The 18,175-nt window shown below is 49.3% G+C and overlaps 3 protein-coding genes across 3 annotated transcripts; all 3 read right to left on the reverse strand.

Moving 5' to 3' along the window:
- Positions 1-7,544: 7,544 nt before the first annotated feature.
- Positions 7,545-10,585, reverse strand: LOC134450152 (uncharacterized). Its single transcript, XM_063200007.1, has one exon. The coding sequence runs from the start codon at positions 10,500-10,502 to the stop codon at positions 7,623-7,625; it is 2,880 nt and encodes a 959-aa protein (XP_063056077.1). The 5' UTR covers positions 10,503-10,585; the 3' UTR covers positions 7,545-7,622.
- Positions 10,586-11,210: 625 nt separating this feature from the next.
- Positions 11,211-14,215, reverse strand: LOC134450153 (uncharacterized). Its single transcript, XM_063200008.1, has one exon. The coding sequence runs from the start codon at positions 14,138-14,140 to the stop codon at positions 11,261-11,263; it is 2,880 nt and encodes a 959-aa protein (XP_063056078.1). The 5' UTR covers positions 14,141-14,215; the 3' UTR covers positions 11,211-11,260.
- Positions 14,216-14,892: 677 nt separating this feature from the next.
- Positions 14,893-17,855, reverse strand: LOC134450154 (uncharacterized). Its single transcript, XM_063200010.1, has one exon. It carries the CDS (start codon positions 17,770-17,772, stop codon positions 14,893-14,895), a length of 2,880 nt encoding a protein of 959 aa, XP_063056080.1. The 5' UTR covers positions 17,773-17,855.
- Positions 17,856-18,175: the final 320 nt, after the last annotated feature.

An 18,175-nucleotide genomic window follows, 5' to 3' on the forward strand; every position in this document is an offset into this window, starting at 1 on the left:
TGCATTCAATTCCCTTTGAAGAGCGACATCTCTCTCTCTCTCTCTCTCTCTCTCTCTCTCTCTCTCTCTCTCTCTCTCTCTCTCTTTCTTTCTCTCTCTCTCTCTCTCTCTCTTTCTCTCTCTCTCTCTCTCTCTACACAATGGCTCCCATTTCCCATTTCCATTTCCAATGAGATTCAAACACTTCAATCTCAGTTCAGTCCTGGCTGTGCGGTGTCCTCATAATGTGGGTCTCTACGCGGCCAGCCGGCCATTGAAGATGTGAGCGCTGTGCGCCGAGAGAGAATGATGGACTTTGCTGACATATGGGGTGGCCCATAAAGGGGAGCTTTGGATGTCAAGCAGAGTCATCATTTTGAATGCATGGGTAAGTTCTGAATTGTCCTGTGCCCCCTCAAGGTACTCGGGATGAGCCTTATGGTGACTCTTGATGTGCTGAATTAAATCAGCCAGCCACGGCTCTCTGCTCCGTATTTGAGACCTGACACGTTTCCTCACAGTCGTTTTCAAGCGGCTTAAATTCTCGTCTGTGATTTATTTTTCTGATTGTTTCTCTTCACGTGGAGGAGGAAAAAAACATTTTGAAGTATTAAAGAATATGTAATGAAAAATGGCTGAAATGAAAAAAGGAAAAAAAAGATTATTATTTTTATCTTTTTTTTTTTTTGCTGTGATAGAGCCCTGTGCAACCGTAATTAACTGCTGTGTCAAAAAGTAAATGAACAATCCATCAGAAGAAGTGGCTGCAAGTGAATTATCTATCCCAGAATCCTTCAGCAAGTGCCGGCGTTTATTTTTGACACCTCGCAATGCATAGCAAGTGGCATTATCCTCGCCATCTTGGTGGGATTATTAAGGAACTCTGAGTGGAGGAAAAAAGAAATCTGCTCACTGACACACAGAACACATTTGACTGTAACAAAGCGTAACCCTGAAACCTATTTTTGGTAGACATGAATGGAACTGCCATTGTGTGTGTGTGTGTGTGTGTGTGTGTGTGTGTGTGTGTGTGTGTGTGTGTGTGTGTGTGTGTGTGTGTGTGTGTGTGTGTGTGTGTTGGAGGGTGTACATTAAATGAGTGTATGGTTGTGTGTGTTTTGGGGGGTTTAGGCAATAGCCAGGCAGTGGAGTGAACCAGGTCATAAGCATTTAGGCTAAAGAAGAAGAGCAGTGTATTGGAGTGGAAGTGTGCCGAGCCGAGTTGTTAACTCAAAGTTGAGTCAATACTGGAGATTAAATATGAAAACAAACACTTGCCGCAGAGAAACAGCAGAGCTCTATCAGACATCCCTTAATGCAAAAACATCATCATCAACAACATTGCATGTTTCAGGCCTTTTACATGCAACATGGTATTTGGTCCAACATCCATTGAGAGTGGACGTGACACAAGATGCATTCCACTATGCGACCTTGCGTCCTCCACTTGGGCTTGTGGCCTCATGTTTTGCTGATGCCCCGCCTCCGTGGAGAAAACATTTAAGCTTCCCCGGTGTCAGCCTAGCCAAAAAACATTTTTGGGGGACTATTCTTCATTTACCATCCTGTTTGAAAATGAGAAAAATACTTAACAATTTAGCTTTTGCGAGATATTGAAATATAATGCTGTAGTCAGTGATGTCATCACGACGTATTACTTCCTGGTACGAGGAGGAGGACCAAGTGGAGGACACAAGGTCGCATATTGGAACGCACTCGGAGAAAGCTGCTGGAAACCATCTTCTTGCCAGTGAATGATTTGTCAACAGAACCCCATTATGTGACATCTGCCAATAGAAATGCATGTTGTCTTGTATATGTGGATATTTTTACTCCACGCTCAAGTGAAGTTGTTGCTGTTAGACACTCAAAACAATTCAAAAGCTAATGATGGAGAACACACAATGGAGACAGAATTGGATTCTTATTATGTGTCGTTTTCCTGTTGTGGGTGGACCATGATTGAGAATCAGACTGAAATGATATGCAGGAAGAGAAACAGCAGGTTGTCAAGCAGATGTTGACACGGCAGAAAATAAGACAATTAGTGGTTGGAACCTGTCAAGATTTGTTAGTTTACTTTGACGACAAAAGCTTTTGTTCAGCATTCAGCTCCCTCCACCATTTTATCCAGACTGAAGTGCAACCAACTGTATGTGGGCCCACTAACGGAGATTGGCCATTTTATCATGAAGTGTAACCAACTGTATGTGGTAACCAGGGCTGTAGTGGTCAAATTAGAGGTGGGTAAACTATGAATTTTTTGATCAGACAGACCGTGACGCGACGCAACACAACACAACACAACACAACACAACACAACACAACACAACACAACACAACACAAAGCGACGCAAAGCAACACTCCAAGGCCTTTCACTTTTTTGCAGATTTTGCATCCAAGATATTCACCATTGACAATAAGCCAAGGGGTTATCTTTTTTAAACTGTATGTGTTGATTTTCTGTCCAGATACTGGGATGGCATCTGCTCTCTCTTTCTCCTCTCACTGTGTCTTCAGTCTCATATTCTGCATCTCCCTACTTCAGACTCTCCACTCTCCATCTCTCCTGTCCCTGTTTCTTCTCTTACTCCTCTCGCACTACCTGTTTCTTCATCTCCTATTTCATCTTTCTCTGTTTCCTCATTCTCTGTTGGTCCTCTTTCATTTCCTCCTCTTTCCTCTTCTATCTGATCTCCTGGTGTTTCTCCTCTCCCTGTGATCTCTGCCTCATTGCCTGTACCATCACTGCCTGATAAAAGTAGATTAAAGAGTTGTGGGGCTGAGAACACCAGTTAAGCAGCCTGCCAATTACACTGACAAAAAGTTAAAGGATCACTCATGTAGGCTATAACTACCTATACCAATAGCCTATACAGCATGTTTTTTTGTTATATTGTTTTATATTTAGAAAATATAAGATTGCTATTTTTGTTTTACACGTGCCAGTTCAATGGCTGTTTAAAAAAAAACATATATAAGCCATCATATAAATCGTATTTTTGCAGTATTTAGAATGACAATTGACCTTTTATTTGATTTGATACTCATTTCACCTTGAAGCACGAGAACGTCTCGTGCTGTAAAATTATTGTTGTAAAATTACACTGGTGGCATTGCTAGCTTTCGTGATGTAGAATGACTAGCGGTGGGTGACGAGTGCAATACAAGGATAGCATGACTACGCATTAGCTAATCTGAAAGCTCGTTCTGTCATTGCCATAATTCGTCAAGTCAAACTTATTTATAAAGCACATTTAACGACTCATGTAAATTGATCTCTGTCAGTCTAACTTTGTGGCCTACTTGAGGCCTTTTGCTGGCTTCTGCGGAAGTGGAAGCACTGGATGGTCTCTTCAAATATCTCCTAATATCCATGATGATTAACTTTGAACAGGTAAGCAGGCAGGCAACTACACAACGTGTATGTGTTAACATATTCCCTGGATCCTGATTGGTGTCGCCGCCGCAGCCGAAAGGCACTGATTGGAAGGTCACCCGAGTACAGAGCAGATGAAAATGATTCTTACTAAAGCGTTCAACAATATTTTTTAAATGACACCACATTTATTTTGGATTATTCAAACGGCAGATCACAAGGCGCAGGGAACTTTGACGTGCGTAATTGCCATTAAGAGCTGCGTAAATGCTATTTAGAGGTGGGTAAACGCTATTTAGAAGTGGGTAAACGCTATTTCCTAAATTCCAGAGGTGCGTAAACGGCGTTTACATGCGTTTACCCTCCACTACAGCCCTGAGTAACGGAGATTTGGCATCCTTGCCAGCAACTATTAAGGCCCATTAAAGAGGTTATGAAACGAAAACAAACGGTCATTCCCATTAAAGCCTTGTTTTTCTGATAGCATCGATGAGACTTTGAACCCAATCATCCTGGAGGAACTTGTGAAAATGGCAACTCAAAGTGTGAATTCTGTGAAATTTGGTTTGACTAATGAGCTGGGCTGTGACGTCAAAGAGGAAAGTCCCTGGTTTGCTAGTATGGCGATCTGAGAAAACAACACACATTTGATGGACCCACATCTTATAAAGGAACCAAAATTCTGATACAAACATCAGCGTGTCGAAAAACCGCACATCCAACCTCATGAGAAAAAAAAACAGCAGCACAAATCTATTTCAGAGGCACTGATACATCTGCAGAAAGTGACATGTCTGACAGGCGAAGTGACGATTGTTGACATAGCCTGACAGTTCGTTTTGTTTATGGTTACGGTTGCTAAGGGCGCTTTGCCATGACCCAAAGATGACGTGGCGTGTTTATTTGTTGACAAATGATTCAATTACGCGATATAGTGTGATTGAAATGCATGTACATGCAAAAATATCATCAACTACAGAAAAAACTGAGGTATTAGGCTGTTGGAAAAACACCCTAGATAGCCTGAGTCCTCAACATATTTTTAGCGTTTATCATTATTACTATTTTTTGTGCTCAAAGTCACAGGCGTCGCGTGTCCCTCAGCCTGACTCTGAGGACGAGGTGTGTCCAAACGTCAACCACACGTGCACCACAATACTAAAAACAAACAATCAAACGCTTCAAAGTAGGCCTACGCTATATCTCCGTTTATTCGCTAAGCAGTAGCCCAGCAGTAGCCGGATATCCTCCAAAAACCAATTTATTGACCAGTTGAATGGCAATCAACAAAAAGTGCATATCCCGAGAGCATTCGCATCGGTTTGGCATGTAATGTGCATTACCCTTTCCTGAAAACAACATACAAAGCAGATGGACAAGGTAAAACGAGTAGCCTAAAGCAAAGCAGTGCACTCACCTGTCTTCGTGCCCTAGCAGTTACAGAGGCAGTTTCAGTCTGCACGCCAGCGATGTCAATTGTTGGAACTGCTTGAGGCAATAGCATTCTCTTCAGTCCAATCATGCCCGCGATCTCCATATTTGTGGTGAAGCATGAGGGGTGGAAATGTGCCGAGCACAACAGTGACCACGAGCTTGCTTCAAAACCACGCCGGTGCCTGCGTACGAATTGAATCCACAGAGCCTTTGTTTTAGCCTTCTCCTCGTCGGCCACAGTTCCATCATTCTTCACAGAATGGAACTTGTGCAAAGATATTCCTTCTGTCAAGTAGCCATTTTTGCAGCTGGCACCTTTCAGCCCTCCAGCATCACAGTGCTTGACACTGCGCTTTGTTTTGGTACTAGCCGCCATTGATCTGAACAAGGTGGAATGAGGTGAACTTTCCCCTTCTATGTCACGCATATCATTTGCATAAAATTTGCATGTCGCGAAAAAAAGTAAACATAACACTTTTTGGGAACGTTTTAACATGACTTTTAGGACAAAATATCACCCAGACAATATCCCATTTTATTCACAAGGCTTAGAACTTTCAGAATCTGTCCTGGAAATGGTCAAATTCCTTTACTTTGTTTTAGTTTCATAAACCCTTTAAGCTGCATGGACCTACTCCAATTATTTTTTTTGGCCCAGTGGGTCACCCGTACTTTTACGAGCTGCTGCTGCTGCTGCTGCTGCTCCTGCTGCCCCTTTCTTCCTGAGAGGAAATGGCAGATCATATGTCTGTGCAGCCCTTTCACTACCTCTGCAGAGACTACTGCGCAAATAACAGACACTACACACAGACACAGACACAGACACAGACACACACACACACACACACACACACACACAGCACTCCATGCGCAGACATTACACATATATAGGCACACATACGATCACATACAGTACACACCAGTATTTACATGTATGTCTGTAAGCCAATGTCCGTCCACGTACTCCCCCTTCGTGACTGTCTGCAGCAGTGGTTCTACCCATTTGGGGGCCCTAGGCAACATGTAGACATGGGGCCCTTTTGAATTACTTTCGCTGGTATTTACCATGGCGGCACTGAAAATCCAAGGCACTCTCCTTTTGAAAAAGTTAAAAAGCCTTTATTGTGATGGCTTTGTCATGTTAGACATTTAAAAGACCCCAATGCATTTTGTTTAACGGTTTTACTCCCTGAAGAAGGCATGACTGCCAATACGCGTTGGGGTCTTTTAAATGTCTCAGTATGACCAAGTCATCAAAATAAAGGCTTTTTATCTTTTTCAAAAGAAGAGTGCCTTGGATTGTCTTCAGTTTTTCATTTTCAGTTTTTTTCACTATCCAAAGAGCACCTCAACCAAACTTTTTCAGAGTCCAGGAACTTTTTTGATAGGCATGGGTCTCTTTTTAATTACTTTCGCTGGTATTTAACATGGCGGGACTGACTGTTGGGGGCCCCCTACACCCTACAATGGGCAAATGTGGTGGGGCCCTAGGCAACTGCCTAGTCTGCTTATTGGTAAATCCAGCTTTGACTACTACACAAATAACAAACACACACACACACACACACACACACACACACACACACACACACACACGCACACACACCACACACCACCACCACACACACACACACACACACACACACACACACACACACACAGATATTACACGTAGGCTACGTACACACAAGGACCACCAATATTTACAGACACAGCAAGAAGCAACACGTGTAGACTAGAGAGCCTTTATTCAGCAATGTAATTGTGAGAGGAGAGGAGCGTTGGTACAGTGTGTGTGGGCTGTTGGAGTTGTGAAGCTGTGAGGGATGAGGACGGCATTTCAGCTGTGCTAGCAGGAGATTAGTCCTATTACTTTAAATTCCTGTTTGCTTTTAGACCTGCTGTGAACTCAGCCTTGTCCAGACGCCTCCGCCTTTCCCCCGACCCCCCCTTCACTCCTTGACTCTCTCTCTCTCTCCCCCTTCTCTCCTTGACTCTCTCTCGTTCTGGGTCATTCCACGCCAAATCAACAAGAGCCCGCGCACTTAGGTCTCAAAAAATTCTGAAAATATTACCAAGTGTACCCGTGGTACTTAAGAGAAACACTGTAAATTTATTTGAATGAAAGATGTATACTCTCCGTGTTACAGCCAATTTTACTGGGGGAGGGGGGTGCCCATTTTGTTCACACTCTTTTTTTTGTCAAAGTTCACAAGCCCGTAGCTCAATAACTAAACCATGTAAGTTCAAATTTGGCATGCTGGTACATAGATAGATAGTCTTCTTTTTAAAAATGCCAATGAGACTTGTCTTATGTGATGTTTTCTTTTTTAATTTCCAACCTGAACATGGGCAACATGCACATTGAGAGCAATATGTTTTCTATGCGTTTCTTCCGCTGCCATCTGCTGGTCAAAAAAAGTAACAACATGACTCTTTGTGCCTGACCTACTGTCTCTTTTGGTGTGCGAACCTGCTCCCACATTGAACGCTCCTGAAATCATTAAAATTGAAAGGGATACCTGCACCCCTGCACAGGGACTCTCGGGTGATCATGTCCAGGCAAAATTTGCATTTGATTATTTAGTATTTACATTAAATGTTATCGAAATCATGTTGCTCTCTTTTTGCATTTTGCCCATGTTCAGGGTGGAAATTAAAAAAGAAAACATCACATGTGGGAATACATCTACTGATGCACTCTGGACACATCGTCAGTGATGTTCCTGGTATCATTGGGGGGTTTCGGGTCTTTCAACATCATACCCCCCGTCAACCAGGCGACCCAACTGGGGGTGATCAGGCCCCAGCTTGTGTTCAGATGGCGCGCTAGCTACCACGACTCCATGGTTCTCCTCTCTTGAGCCACAGCCATCTTGAGGCTCTCTCTGCCGCTTCAGTGGTATTGCGGATGGCTCTCCTCTTATGCAGTCCGACGATGCCTAAATGCCCTAATGCACTGGCCAAGGACCGGGCAGCAAAGCCTCTGCATCCTACCTCGACTGGTAGGCACTTCGCCCTCCAACCTGACTGCTGGCACTCACTGACCAGCCCTGCGTACTTGGAGAGCTTCCTCTCAAAAGCTTCTTCCAGGCGGTCTTCCCACGGGACTGTAAGTTCCAGCAACACAACCTGCTTGGTGGACTCTGATACAAGGACGATGTCAGGGCGGAGGGTGGTGACTGCAATGTTGCTGGGGAACCTCAGCTGTTTCTCAAGGTCCACCAGAAGCTGCCAGTCTTTTGCTGAGGTCAGTATGCCTGTTGGTGCCTTGTTTGCTGGGGTAACCTGCTCTCCAGCCTTGACAAAGGTGATGTTGTTCTTGGGGGTACGCTGCTGCTTTGCCCATACCAGTCCTGTGCTGATAGCTTCGGCTATAGTCTTCAGGACTTGATCATGCCTCCAGCGGTAACGCCCTTCACCTAGTGCTGTTGTACAGCAACTAAGGACATGTTCCAAGGTGCCTCTCTTGGAACATAGTGGGCAGGCTGGTGACTCTGCTAGACCCCATGCTTGCAGATTTGACGGACTGGGCAGCACATCGTACACTGCCTGGATAAGAAATTTAATGCGGTGGGGCTCAGCTCTCCAGATCTCATTCCAGGTTACTTTCCGCTCCAGCGCATTCTCCCATCTTGTCCAGGCCCCCTGCTGTCTCATGCCCACGGCCCTACAGGATCGCATCTCCTCCACATCAGCCCTCACCTCCTCTTGAATCTGGTGCCGCCTCTCTTTCCCCCTGGTGTTCATTTTCGGGGTTGGAAAGGATCCCAGACCCGCTCTGCCTCGTGTCACCACTCCCACCAAAGCCTTGTGGCGCAGCCTAGCTTCAGCCGTCTGTACGGCCTCTTCTGCCTTCCACTTCCTGCCCGTCCTCACTTGGATTCCAGCATTGGCCACCTTTGGATCACTGGAGTCCCTGTACAGCACCACCTCTCTAACCCTTGCTACCTTGAACTCCTCCTCCAAGGATTTAAAGGGCAGCTGCAGCTTGTTATTGCGCCCGTAGAGTGCGATGCTGCTCAAACTTTTAGGTAACCCCAGCCATCTCCGCAGGTGGTTGCTGACTTTCCTTTCCAAGGTCTCTACTGTGGAAACTGGGACGGCATAGACAAGGAGAGGCCACAAGATTCTGGGGAGGATGCCATGCTGGTAGACCCAGGCTTTGAACTTTCCAGGTAGCCCAGATTTGTCCACGGCTTTCAGCCAGCCCTCCAACTCAGCACAGGTGGTCTGGATAGATGTTGCATCCTTCAGAGAGCTGTCAAACACCTTTCCCAAGCTCTTGACTGGCTTCTCTGTGATCGTTGGGATTGCGGTGCCTGTGATGTTAAACCGGAACTTGTCCTCTACCTTTCCTTTTCTCAGCACCATGGATCTGGATTTGGCTGGCTTGAAACGCATTCGGGCCCACTCCATCATCTTCTCCAGGCCCTTCAGTATCCACCGGCATCCTGGGACTGATTCTGTGGTGACTGTAAGGTCATCCATGAATGCCCTGATGGGTGGCTGACGTTGTCCAGAGTTCATACGTGGCCCTCTGCACTCTGGCTCCGCAGACTTGGTGAGCATATTCATGGCCAAGGAGAACAGCGTCACAGAGATGGTACACCCTGTGATGATGCCTATGTCTACCTTGTGCCAGCTTGATGGAGTTGCTCCTGCAGAGACCCTCATACTGAAGTTGTTGTAGTAGTCAGCGATGAGGTCTCTGCACTTGCTGGGGACATGGTGTTTCACCAAAGTGAGCTGGACAAGCTTATGGGGGATGGAGCCAAATGCATTTGCCAGGTCAAGCCAAAGTACTGACAGGTTACCCCTGTTTTCTCTGGCCTCTCGGATAAGCTGTGTTACCACACCAGTGTGCTCCACACAGCCCGGCATGCCAGAAATGCCACCTTTCTGGACTGATGTGTCGATATAGCTGTTCCTTGCCAGGTAGCTGCTCAGCCTCTTGGAGATGGTGCTGAAGAAGATTTTGGACTCGATGCAAAGGAGGGAGATGATGCGGAACTGATCGAGCTGGGTGGAACCTTCCTCCTTCGGGATCCAGACCCCTTCTGCCATCCGCCATTGTTCTGGGATCTTCCCCTTCCTCCAGAACACTCGCAGGATCTTCCACAGCCGTAGTAGCAGTTTGGGACAGTTCTTGTACACCTTATACGATGTACCACTTGGTCCTGGAGCGGAGCCTGCTCTAGCTTTATGGACAACCTCCTTGATTTCCAACAGCTTCAGTTCCGCCATGTCAAACTGCACCTCTGGTTCGGGTGGATCAATGAGGATATCACATTCACCCAGCGCCTCCTCTCTTCTTGGATCACTGAACATCTGTGCGAGATGCTGGTCAATGTCTTCCTTTGAAGAGGATAGTCTACCGCTGCGCTTTTGGCCTAGCAGGTCTTTCGTGAACTTGTAGGGGTTCGCGATGAAGGCCGCTCTTTTACGTGATCTCTCCCGTCGCCTCCTCCGATGCCACTCTGCCCGGCGAAGAGTCCTTATCCTCCTCCGGTGCATGGATATTAGTTGGGCTAGGCCAAAGCGTTCCTCATCTCCTGCCTCCTTGTATTGAGACTTCAGTGCTTTCATCTCCTGCCTTATGAGGTGGACCTTCTGTGCTCTGTGGTTCCTTGTGTAGGACGTTCCCGAGCTCTTCCTCTCCTCTTCACCAAACCTCTCAGCCGCCATCCTGACAATGATCGTTGTCATGGCTTGCAGCTTCCGTTCTGCCTCTCCCTTAGCCACAGACTCCAGAATTTGGTCCACGTCATCGTCAAACTGCTTCCACAGTGTAGTCATGGTAGTTGCCGGCCACTTTATCCATTACGACTGGGTGCTTGAGGACTGTGGCACCAACACTAGGAGGTTCCGAGCACTGTGGGGTGACTCCGGGCAAGGCCCCTCCTGCGACTCACCAGGTGGAACACCTGTGCGTTGTGTTGCTGCCGTTCCCCCCAAGCACTTCATCTTAGCTTGGTGGATTTTGAGACCGCGCACGTTCTTGCATACCTTCCCACACGTACACTGTGCGCTCATAGTCGTTTGTCCATTGCCTAGGTCTATTGCCGTTGAATCAGTCCGGTTGGGGTGCTCATTCTCCCCCCCTCTCGGGCACCCCTGGGGGTATTTCTCCATTAAGTTCATCGTAGCTTGTTTTGGGTGTTCTCCTCACGGTGAACACAGATTGGGTTGCCAGCCCGCTCTGCCCCGATTGCCGTCTCTCCGAGCCGTCACTGTCTCTCCAGTAGTCACCACTCTATTCGTGGTTGTCAACCAGTCTTTCCTGGCTGTCACTGATGTTCACAGGGTACTTACTGTGGGAATACATCTACTGATGCAATCTGGACACATCGTCAGTGATGTTCCTGGTATCATTGGGGGGTTTCGGGTCTTTCAACATCATACCCCCGTCAACCAGGCGACCCAACTGGGGGTGATCAGGCCCCAGCTTGTGTTCAGATGGCGCGCTAGCTACCACGACTCCATGGTTCTCCTCTCTTGAGCCACAGCCATCTTGAGGCTCTCTCTGCCGCTTCAGTGGTATTGCGGATGGCTCTCCTCTTATGCAGTCCGACGATGCCTAAATGCCCTAATGCACTGGCCAAGGACCGGGCAGCAAAGCCTCTGCATCCTACCTCGACTGGTAGGCACTTCGCCCTCCAACCTGACTGCTGGCACTCACTGACCAGCCCTGCGTACTTGGAGAGCTTCCTCTCAAAAGCTTCTTCCAGGCGGTCTTCCCACGGGACTGTAAGTTCCAGCAACACAACCTGCTTGGTGGACTCTGATACAAGGACGATGTCAGGGCGGAGGGTGGTGACTGCAATGTTGCTGGGGAACCTCAGCTGTTTCTCAAGGTCCACCAGAAGCTGCCAGTCTTTTGCTGAGGTCAGTATGCCTGTTGGTGCCTTGTTTGCTGGGGTAACCTGCTCTCCAGCCTTGACAAAGGTGATGTTGTTCTTGGGGGTACGCTGCTGCTTTGCCCATACCAGTCCTGTGCTGATAGCTTCGGCTATAGTCTTCAGGACTTGATCATGCCTCCAGCGGTAACGCCCTTCACCTAGTGCTGTTGTACAGCAACTAAGGACATGTTCCAAGGTGCCTCTCTTGGAACATAGTGGGCAGGCTGGTGACTCTGCTAGACCCCATGCTTGCAGATTTGACGGACTGGGCAGCACATCGTACACTGCCTGGATAAGAAATTTAATGCGGTGGGGCTCAGCTCTCCAGATCTCATTCCAGGTTACTTTCCGCTCCAGCGCATTCTCCCATCTTGTCCAGGCCCCCTGCTGTCTCATGCCCACGGCCCTACAGGATCGCATCTCCTCCACATCAGCCCTCACCTCCTCTTGAATCTGGTGCCGCCTCTCTTTCCCCCTGGTGTTCATTTTCGGGGTTGGAAAGGATCCCAGACCCGCTCTGCCTCGTGTCACCACTCCCACCAAAGCCTTGTGGCGCAGCCTAGCTTCAGCCGTCTGTACGGCCTCTTCTGCCTTCCACTTCCTGCCCGTCCTCACTTGGATTCCAGCATTGGCCACCTTTGGATCACTGGAGTCCCTGTACAGCACCACCTCTCTAACCCTTGCTACCTTGAACTCCTCCTCCAAGGATTTAAAGGGCAGCTGCAGCTTGTTATTGCGCCCGTAGAGTGCGATGCTGCTCAAACTTTTAGGTAACCCCAGCCATCTCCGCAGGTGGTTGCTGACTTTCCTTTCCAAGGTCTCTACTGTGGAAACTGGGACGGCATAGACAAGGAGAGGCCACAAGATTCTGGGGAGGATGCCATGCTGGTAGACCCAGGCTTTGAACTTTCCAGGTAGCCCAGATTTGTCCACGGCTTTCAGCCAGCCCTCCAACTCAGCACAGGTGGTCTGGATAGATGTTGCATCCTTCAGAGAGCTGTCAAACACCTTTCCCAAGCTCTTGACTGGCTTCTCTGTGATCGTTGGGATTGCGGTGCCTGTGATGTTAAACCGGAACTTGTCCTCTACCTTTCCTCTTCTCAGCACCATGGATCTGGATTTGGCTGGCTTGAAACGCATTCGGGCCCACTCCATCATCTTCTCCAGGCCCTTCAGTATCCACCGGCATCCTGGGACTGATTCTGTGGTGACTGTAAGGTCATCCATGAATGCCCTGATGGGTGGCTGACGTTGTCCAGAGTTCATACGTGGCCCTCTGCACTCTGGCTCCGCAGACTTGGTGAGCATATTCATGGCCAAGGAGAACAGCGTCACAGAGATGGTACACCCTGTGATGATGCCTATGTCTACCTTGTGCCAGCTTGATGGAGTTGCTCCTGCAGAGACCCTCATACTGAAGTTGTTGTAGTAGTCAGCGATGAGGTCTCTGCACTTGCTGGGGACATGGTGTTTCACCAAAGTGAGCTGGACAAGCTTATGGGGGATGGAGCCAAATGCATTTGCCAGGTCAAGCCAAAGTACTGACAGGTTACCCCTGTTTTCTCTGGCCTCTCGGATAAGCTGTGTTACCACACCAGTGTGCTCCACACAGCCCGGCATGCCAGAAATGCCACCTTTCTGGACTGATGTGTCGATATAGCTGTTCCTTGCCAGGTAGCTGCTCAGCCTCTTGGAGATGGTGCTGAAGAAGATTTTGGACTCGATGCAAAGGAGGGAGATGATGCGGAACTGGTCGAGCTGGGTGGAACCTTCCTCCTTCGGGATCCAGACCCCTTCTGCCATCCGCCATTGTTCTGGGATCTTCCCCTTCCTCCAGAACACTCGCAGGATCTTCCACAGCCGTAGTAGCAGTTTGGGACAGTTCTTGTACACCTTATACGATGTACCACTTGGTCCTGGAGCGGAGCCTGCTCTAGCTTTATGGACAACCTCCTTGATTTCCAACAGCTTCAGTTCCGCCATGTCAAACTGCACCTCTGGTTCGGGTGGATCAATGAGGATATCACATTCACCCAGCGCCTCCTCTCTTCTTGGATCACTGAACATCTGTGCGAGATGCTGGTCAATGTCTTCCTTTGAAGAGGATAGTCTACCGCTGCGCTTTTGGCCTAGCAGGTCTTTCGTGAACTTGTAGGGGTTCGCGATGAAGGCCGCTCTTTTACGTGATCTCTCCCGTCGCCTCCTCCGATGCCACTCTGCCCGGCGAAGAGTCCTTATCCTCCTCCGGTGCATGGATATTAGTTGGGCTAGGCCAAAGCGTTCCTCAACTCCTGCCTCCTTGTATTGATACTTCAGTGCTTTCATCTCCTGCCTTATAAGGTGGACCTTCTGTGCTCTGTGGTTCCTTGTGTAGGACGTTCCCGAGCTCTTCCTCTCCTCTTCACCAAACCTCTCAGCCGCCATCCTGACAATGATCGTTGTCATGGCTTGCAGCTTCCGTTCTGCCTCTCCCTTAGCCACAGACTCCAGAATTTGGTCCACGTCATCGTCAAACTGCTTCCACAGTGTAGTCATGGTAGTTGCCGGCCACTTTATCCATTACGACTGGGTGCTTGAGGACTGTGGCACCAACACTAGGAGGTTCCGAGCACTGTGGGGTGACTCCGGGCAAGGCCCCTCCTGCGACTCACCAGGTGGAACACCTGTGCGTTGTGTTGCTGCCGTTCCCCCCAAGCACTTCATCTTAGCTTGGTGGATTTTGAGACCGCGCACGTTCTTGCATACCTTCCCACACGTACACTGTGCGCTCATAGTCGTTTGTCCATTGCCTAGGTCTATTGCCGTTGAATCAGTCCGGTTGGGGTGCTCATCCTCCCCCCCTCTCGGGCACCCCTGGGGGTATCTTTCCATTGAGTTCGTCGTAGCTTGGATGGGTGTTCTCCTCACGGTGAACACAGATTGGGTTGCCAGCCCGCTCTGCCCCGGTTGCCGTCTCTCCGAGCTGTCACTGTCTCTCCAGTAGTCTCCACACTATTCGTGGTTGTCAACCAGTCTTTCCTGGCCGTCACTGATGTCTCAGGGAAATACTGTGAAAATACATCGGCTGATGCGACTGGACACATCGTCAGTGATGTTCCTGAAATCATTGGGTGTTTCGGGTCTTTCAACATCATACACCCTCAACCAGGCGACCCAACTGGGGGTGATCAGGCCCCAGCTTGTGTTCAGATGGCGCGCTAGCTACCACGACTCCATGGTTCTCCTCTCTTGAGCCACAGCCATCTTGAGGCTCTCTCTGCCGCTTCAGTGGTATTGCGGATGGCTCTCCTCTTATGCAGTCCGACGATGCCTAAATGCCCTAATGCACTGGCCAAGGACCGGGCAGCAAAGCCTCTGCATCCTACCTCGACTGGTAGGCACTTCGCCCTCCAACCTGACTGCTGGCACTCACTGACCAGCCCTGCGTACTTGGAGAGCTTCCTCTCAAAAGCTTCTTCCAGGCGGTCTTCCCACGGGACTGTAAGTTCCAGCAACACAACCTGCTTGGTGGACTCTGATACAAGGACGATGTCAGGGCGGAGGGTGGTGACTGCAATGTTGCTGGGGAACCTCAGCTGTTTCTCAAGGTCCACCAGAAGCTGCCAGTCTTTTGCTGAGGTCAGTATGCCTGTTGGTGCCTTGTTTGCTGGGGTAACCTGCTCTCCAGCCTTGACAAAGGTGATGTTGTTCTTGGGGGTACGCTGCTGCTTTGCCCATACCAGTCCTGTGCTGATAGCTTCGGCTATAGTCTTCAGGACTTGATCATGCCTCCAGCGGTAACGCCCTTCACCTAGTGCTGTTGTACAGCAACTAAGGACATGTTCCAAGGTGCCTCTCTTGGAACATAGTGGGCAGGCTGGTGACTCTGCTAGACCCCATGCTTGCAGATTTGACGGACTGGGCAGCACATCGTACACTGCCTGGATAAGAAATTTAATGCGGTGGGGCTCAGCTCTCCAGATCTCATTCCAGGTTACTTTCCGCTCCAGCGCATTCTCCCATCTTGTCCAGGCCCCCTGCTGTCTCATGCCCACGGCCCTACAGGATCGCATCTCCTCCACATCAGCCCTCACCTCCTCTTGAATCTGGTGCCGCCTCTCTTTCCCCCTGGTGTTCATTTTCGGGGTTGGAAAGGATCCCAGACCCGCTCTGCCTCGTGTCACCACTCCCACCAAAGCCTTGTGGCGCAGCCTAGCTTCAGCCGTCTGTACGGCCTCTTCTGCCTTCCACTTCCTGCCCGTCCTCACTTGGATTCCAGCATTGGCCACCTTTGGATCACTGGAGTCCCTGTACAGCACCACCTCTCTAACCCTTGCTACCTTGAACTCCTCCTCCAAGGATTTAAAGGGCAGCTGCAGCTTGTTATTGCGCCCGTAGAGTGCGATGCTGCTCAAACTTTTAGGTAACCCCAGCCATCTCCGCAGGTGGTTGCTGACTTTCCTTTCCAAGGTCTCTACTGTGGAAACTGGGACGGCATAGACAAGGAGAGGCCACAAGATTCTGGGGAGGATGCCATGCTGGTAGACCCAGGCTTTGAACTTTCCAGGTAGCCCAGATTTGTCCACGGCTTTCAGCCAGCCCTCCAACTCAGCACAGGTGGTCTGGATAGATGTTGCATCCTTCAGAGAGCTGTCAAACACCTTTCCCAAGCTCTTGACTGGCTTCTCTGTGATCGTTGGGATTGCGGTGCCTGTGATGTTAAACCGGAACTTGTCCTCTACCTTTCCTTTTCTCAGCACCATGGATCTGGATTTGGCTGGCTTGAAACGCATTCGGGCCCACTCCATCATCTTCTCCAGGCCCTTCAGTATCCACCGGCATCCTGGGACTGATTCTGTGGTGACTGTAAGGTCATCCATGAATGCCCTGATGGGTGGCTGACGTTGTCCAGAGTTCATACGTGGCCCTCTGCACTCTGGCTCCGCAGACTTGGTGAGCATATTCATGGCCAAGGAGAACAGCGTCACAGAGATGGTACACCCTGTGATGATGCCTATGTCTACCTTGTGCCAGCTTGATGGAGTTGCTCCTGCAGAGACCCTCATACTGAAGTTGTTGTAGTAGTCAGCGATGAGGTCTCTGCACTTGCTGGGGACATGGTGTTTCACCAAAGTGAGCTGGACAAGCTTATGGGGGATGGAGCCAAATGCATTTGCCAGGTCAAGCCAAAGTACTGACAGGTTACCCCTGTTTTCTCTGGCCTCTCGGATAAGCTGTGTTACCACACCAGTGTGCTCCACACAGCCCGGCATGCCAGAAATGCCACCTTTCTGGACTGATGTGTCGATATAGCTGTTCCTTGCCAGGTAGCTGCTCAGCCTCTTGGAGATGGTGCTGAAGAAGATTTTGGACTCGATGCAAAGGAGGGAGATGATGCGGAACTGGTCGAGCTGGGTGGAACCTTCCTCCTTCGGGATCCAGACCCCTTCTGCCATCCGCCATTGTTCTGGGATCTTCCCCTTCCTCCAGAACACTCGCAGGATCTTCCACAGCCGTAGTAGCAGTTTGGGACAGTTCTTGTACACCTTATACGATGTACCACTTGGTCCTGGAGCGGAGCCTGCTCTAGCTTTATGGACAACCTCCTTGATTTCCAACAGCTTCAGTTCCGCCATGTCAAACTGCACCTCTGGTTCGGGTGGATCAATGAGGATATCACATTCACCCAGCGCCTCCTCTCTTCTTGGATCACTGAACATCTGTGCGAGATGCTGGTCAATGTCTTCCTTTGAAGAGGATAGTCTACCGCTGCGCTTTTGGCCTAGCAGGTCTTTCGTGAACTTGTAGGGGTTCGCGATGAAGGCCGCTCTTTTACGTGATCTCTCCCGTCGCCTCCTCCGATGCCACTCTGCCCGGCGAAGAGTCCTTATCCTCCTCCGGTGCATGGATATTAGTTGGGCTAGGCCAAAGCGTTCCTCATCTCCTGCCTCCTTGTATTGAGACTTCAGTGCTTTCATCTCCTGCCTTATGAGGTGGACCTTCTGTGCTCTGTGGTTCCTTGTGTAGGACGTTCCCGAGCTCTTCCTCTCCTCTTCACCAAACCTCTCAGCCGCCATCCTGACAATGATCGTTGTCATGGCTTGCAGCTTCCGTTCTGCCTCTCCCTTAGCCACAGACTCCAGAATTTGGTCCACGTCATCGTCAAACTGCTTCCACAGTGTAGTCATGGTAGTTGCCGGCCACTTTATCCATTACGACTGGGTGCTTGAGGACTGTGGCACCAACACTAGGAGGTTCCGAGCACTGTGGGGTGACTCCGGGCAAGGCCCCTCCTGCGACTCACCAGGTGGAACACCTGTGCGTTGTGTTGCTGCCGTTCCCCCCAAGCACTTCATCTTAGCTTGGTGGATTTTGAGACCGCGCACGTTCTTGCATACCTTCCCACACGTACACTGTGCATAAGACAAGTACATAAGACAAGTCTCATTGGCATTTTTAAAAAGAAGACTTCATGGAGAATGAAGAAAAAAATAAAATAAA

Source organism: Engraulis encrasicolus, chromosome 6 (genome assembly GCF_034702125.1).
Source record: "Engraulis encrasicolus isolate BLACKSEA-1 chromosome 6, IST_EnEncr_1.0, whole genome shotgun sequence".
In the NCBI taxonomy this organism is placed as follows: Eukaryota; Metazoa; Chordata; class Actinopteri; order Clupeiformes; family Engraulidae; genus Engraulis; species Engraulis encrasicolus.